This window comes from Gigantopelta aegis, chromosome 5, assembly GCF_016097555.1.
Source record: "Gigantopelta aegis isolate Gae_Host chromosome 5, Gae_host_genome, whole genome shotgun sequence".
In the NCBI taxonomy this organism is placed as follows: Eukaryota; Metazoa; Mollusca; class Gastropoda; order Neomphalida; family Peltospiridae; genus Gigantopelta; species Gigantopelta aegis.
In genome coordinates this window covers 14,816,445-14,821,276 of record NC_054703.1, presented here as the reverse complement: position 1 = coordinate 14,821,276, position 4,832 = coordinate 14,816,445, and the positions used below count along the sequence as shown (strand labels likewise).

General features: G+C 40.0%; 1 protein-coding gene across 16 annotated transcripts in view; it reads left to right on the top strand.

Moving 5' to 3' along the window:
• LOC121373349 (protein jagged-1b-like) overlaps nt 1–2,615 on the top strand; it is a 65,312-nt gene extending 62,697 nt beyond the window's left edge. For all 16 annotated transcript variants that reach the window (XM_041499937.1, XM_041499936.1, XM_041499935.1 and 13 more), the window contains 2 exons: nt 666–743; nt 2,333–2,615. In XM_041499937.1, the coding sequence (XP_041355871.1) occupies nt 666–743; nt 2,333–2,441 (187 nt within the window). In that variant the 3' untranslated portion in view covers nt 2,442–2,615. The remainder of the gene's footprint in view (nt 1–665; nt 744–2,332) is intronic.
• Nucleotides 2,616–4,832: the final 2,217 nt, after the last annotated feature.

Sequence of the window (4,832 nt, the reverse complement as noted above, 5' to 3'; positions counted from 1 at the left end):
TACCACTAATATTACTACTACTACTACTACTACTGTAACACTACTATCACTACTATGACACTACTACCACTACTATGCTACTACTGCTGTAGCTACTACTACAGTACCACTAATATTACTACTACTACTACTACTGTAACACTACTACCACTACTATGCTACTACTGCTGTAGCTACTACTACAGTACCACTAATATTACTACTACAACTGCTACTACTACTACCACTACTATACTACTACTACTACCACTACCACCGCTACTGTACTACAGCTGCTGCTACTTCTACTACCACTTCTTTAATTCATACACGTTTTTAAAAGGTCTTCTTCCTCTAAATAATTTAAGTAATATTTTCTGTAAAATGCTTTCAGTTCCTTGCTTCAAATATTATTCTAGTTGACACATCTATATGCGCATTCAGACATGTCTTTGTTTCCGCAAGCTCTACAAAGGCTTTTGTCATCTGCACTGGAACACGCTGTAAAGTGGTAATCCTCCTACAGACGGATTTGGAACCATATTATATCGATGTTAACACCAGATCTCCGTAGACAAAGAATCTAAAAGACTGCATATTCTGTTGACTCTTTATCAGTACATCATGTCCCAGTGTGTTTGTTTTTGTTTGTTTTATTTTGTTTCCATTTTGTTTTGTTTTTCTAGAAGCAGACGACGAGAATCTAGGTCATCTTCCAGGGAAGGGCGGAAACACAGCACTTCAAAGAGAGGGAGCACAGATATGTATGTATATATTTTTTTACATCTGTTCACTGAATTAAGAAAAGGGCCATTCAGTACTATTTGTTTGGTTTTTTATTCTTGAAACAACATAAAACATTTTTTCCCTAACATTTGGTAAATAGTGTCATTGACCGAAAACAACACACCCATTCAGAAGGTTGGGTTCATAACAGACTGCATTAGCGTAAGAACTATTTATCATCGTGGGCGTGGTTTCATGATGTCAGAGATTTCATCACCTTGCATCATCCATTACTGCGCAGTTTGTCTGCCATCTTGGGTGATGCCATAGCGAAATCGATATACCCTATAGACCGGGTATTACTACTACTGATTACACTTAGTGAGCTAAATACAGTTTGAAGCCATTATTAATAGCACTCATAATATAACAACTACTGCTACCACTATAAAAACAACAAATACTCCTACAAAAAGACAATTAGTACTATTACTATTATTATTATTACTACTACTACTGCGACCACCACCACTACTATTACTGCTACTACTACTACTATTACTGCTACTACAACTATTACTTTTGCTACTACTACTACTATTACTAGTACTACTACTAATACTAATAATAATAATAATATTTGTACTACTACTACTATTATTACTACTACTACTGCCACTACCACTACTCCTGTTATTGCTACTACTACAGTACTACTACTACTAACACTACTACTACTACTACTACTACTACTACTAATATAACACTAGTACTGCTGCTACTACTACTACTACAGTACTACTTATACTACTACTACTACTACCACCACTATACTACTGCTACTACTTCCACTACTACTACTACCACTACTCTACTACTACTACCACTACTATACTACTACTATAACACTACATCCACTACTATACTACTACTGCTGCTGCTACTACTATAGTACAACTACAATTCTACTACTACTATATTACTACAACTACAACTATACTACTACTACTATACTACTACTACTACTACTACTACTACTTCTACTACCACTATTATACGACTACTACTACTACTACTACTACCACTACTACTCCTATACCACTACTGTACTACCCCTACTATACTACTACTACTACTACTACTACCACTACTATGCTACTACTGCTGCTACTACTACAGTACCACTTCCACTACCACTACTATACTACTTCTACTACTACTTCCACTACTATACTACTGCTGATGCTGCTACTACTACTACCACTTCTTTAGTTCATACACATGTTTTAAAGGGTCTTCTTCCTATAAATAATTTAAGCAATATTTTCTGTAAAATGCTTACAGTTCCTTGCTTCAAATATTATTCTAGTGCGCATTCAGACGTGCCTTTGTTTCCGCAAGCTCTACAAAGGCTTTTGTCATCAGCACTGGAACACGCTGTAAAGTGGCAATCCTCCTACAGACGGATTTGGAACCATAGTATATCAATATTAACACCATTCGTAGACAAAGAATCTAACTGTTAGAAAAGTCTGCATATTCTGTTCACCCTTTATCAACACATCATGTTCCAGCGTGTTTGCTTTTGTTTGTTTTGTTTTGTTTGCATTTTGTTTTGTTTTTCTAGGAGCAGACGACGAGAATCTAGGTCATCTTCCAGGGAAGGGCGGAGATCCAGCTCTTCAAAGAGAGGGAGTGATAAAATACGGAGTCCTGAGTCCCCAGAGGAACAGTGACAAGTCCTCAGAGAGACGGGGTCATAAATCTGACACAAATCCTTGGAAGAACAGTGAAAAGGATATCCTGTACTCACGTGTAAATCACGTGTTAGTTTTTTCATTACTTGATGATAGTAATGTTCTGTAATGCAAATTTAATGGGGAGGTTGTAAATAAATATACAGAATTTCACATACGTTGTTTTAGCTTCTTATTTATTGCACAAGTTTATTTTGAGCAAGAATATACAGGGCCGGATTTAGACCTTAGGGGGCCCGGGGCACTTCTGGTTCAGGGGCCCCTCAACATAGAAATTAAATAATATATAAAAAATAATAATAAACTAAATGAATCTAAGGGAAAATCTGGGCCATCTTCTTAGGAAGACGAAGGGCGGATACCCATGACTTCAGAGAAAGAGAAAGAAAGAAAGAAAATATTTTATTTAACGACGCACTCAACACATTTTATTTACGGTTATATGGCGTCAGACATATGGTTAAGGACCACACAGATTTTGAGAGGAAACCGTCTGTCGCCACTACATGGGCTACTCTTCCGATTAGCAGCAAGGGATCTTTTATTTGCGCTTCCCACAGGCAGGATAGCACAAACCATCGCCTTTGTTGAACCAGTTATGGATCACTGGTCGGTGCAAGTGGTTTACACCTACCCATTGAGCCTTGCGGAGCACTCACTCAGGGTTTGGAGTCAGTATCTGGATTAAAAACCCCATGCCTCGACTGGGATCCGAACCCAGTACCTACCAGCCTGTAGACCGATGGCCTGCCACGACGCCACCGAGGCCGGTCAGAGAAAGAGAGTCATAAGTCCTCGTAAAAAAACCTGAATCATAAGTCTCCAGAGGGAAAGAGCGACGAGACAACACCATAAATCTTCAAAGAGTCCTAGAGACAAGTCTTCAGAAAGACGGGGTCATAAATCTCCGGAGTGACGCTGACACAAATCCTTGAAAGAACAGTGAAAAAGAGATTCCGTCCTCACGTGTAAATCACGTGTTAATATTTTCATTACTTGATGATCTAATGTTCTGTAATGCAAATTTAATGGGGAGTGAGTAAATAAAGTGTAAAGACGGAAAGACGTTTAGCAATTTATATATATATTTTACGATGATAAAATTCACTTGATAAATCGCTTGGAAGAACAATGCAATCTGTTTTAGAAGGAAAAGGAAATGTTTTATTTAACGACGCACTCCACACATTTGATTTACGGTTATATGGCGTCAGACATGGTAAAGGACCACACAGATGTTGAGAGAGGAAACCCGCTGTTGCCACTTCATGGGCACTCTTTTTGATTAGCAACAAGGGATCTTTTATATGCACCATCCCATAGACAGGATAGGACATACCACGGCCTTTGATATACCAGTCGTGATGCACTGGCTGGAGCAAGAAATAGCGCAACATGCCCACCGACGGGGATCGATCCCAAATCGACCGCGCATCAAGCGAGGGTGTACCACTGGGCTACGCCTCACCCCCTGTTTTAGAAATGCTTTTTAATTCCCGCGAAATCGAGAAAAAGAAAGAAATGTTTTATTTAACGACACAATCAACACATTTTATTTACGGTTATATGGCGTCAGACATATGGTTAAGGACCACACAGATATTGAGAGAGAAAACCCGTGTCGCCACTTCATGGACTACTCTTTTTTCGATTAGCAGCAAGGGATCTTTTGTATGCAGCATCCCACAGACAAGGTAGTACATACTACGGCATTTACTATACCAGCAGGGCCGCCGGAACGATTGTGACATTGGGGGGGGGGGGGGGGGGGGGGGACTAATGATGTTGAGGGCCACGAAGTGGACTGAATTTGTTAGGGGGGGTCTGGGGGGCATGCTTCCCCGGGAACATTTTAAAATGTAGATACTGGAAAAACGATTTTTAATGACTTCTGGACATTGTAAATAATATTTGATTCTGATAAAATGTGTTCCTATTTTATATAAAAATTATATAGTGAAACATCTCAATTGGTCAAATTATTGGAGCGGCGGTCGCCGCCCCTGCCGCCCCAGATCCGGCGGCCATGACCAGTCGTGGTACACTGGCTGGAACGAGAAATAGCCCAATGGGTTCACCGTTGAGGATCGACCGCGCATCGAGCGAGCGCTTTTCCACTGGATTACGTCCCGCCCCCGCGAAAACAAGGGCGAAGTGAATTTTGCTCTTTCGTAATTGACCTCTCCGTATGACGAGTTAACCACGCCCCCCGTCACACGTGATGCAAGATCAGACAAACTTCAATAATGGCTGCCGATTCGCATAGGTCGATAGCAACATCAACCGATCTGCCGATTAAGTTGTTTCCTTAATGTATTTAGAAATATCGTTGTTTAATTAAAAGGCCGACAAGAGGAGACATTCAAGTGT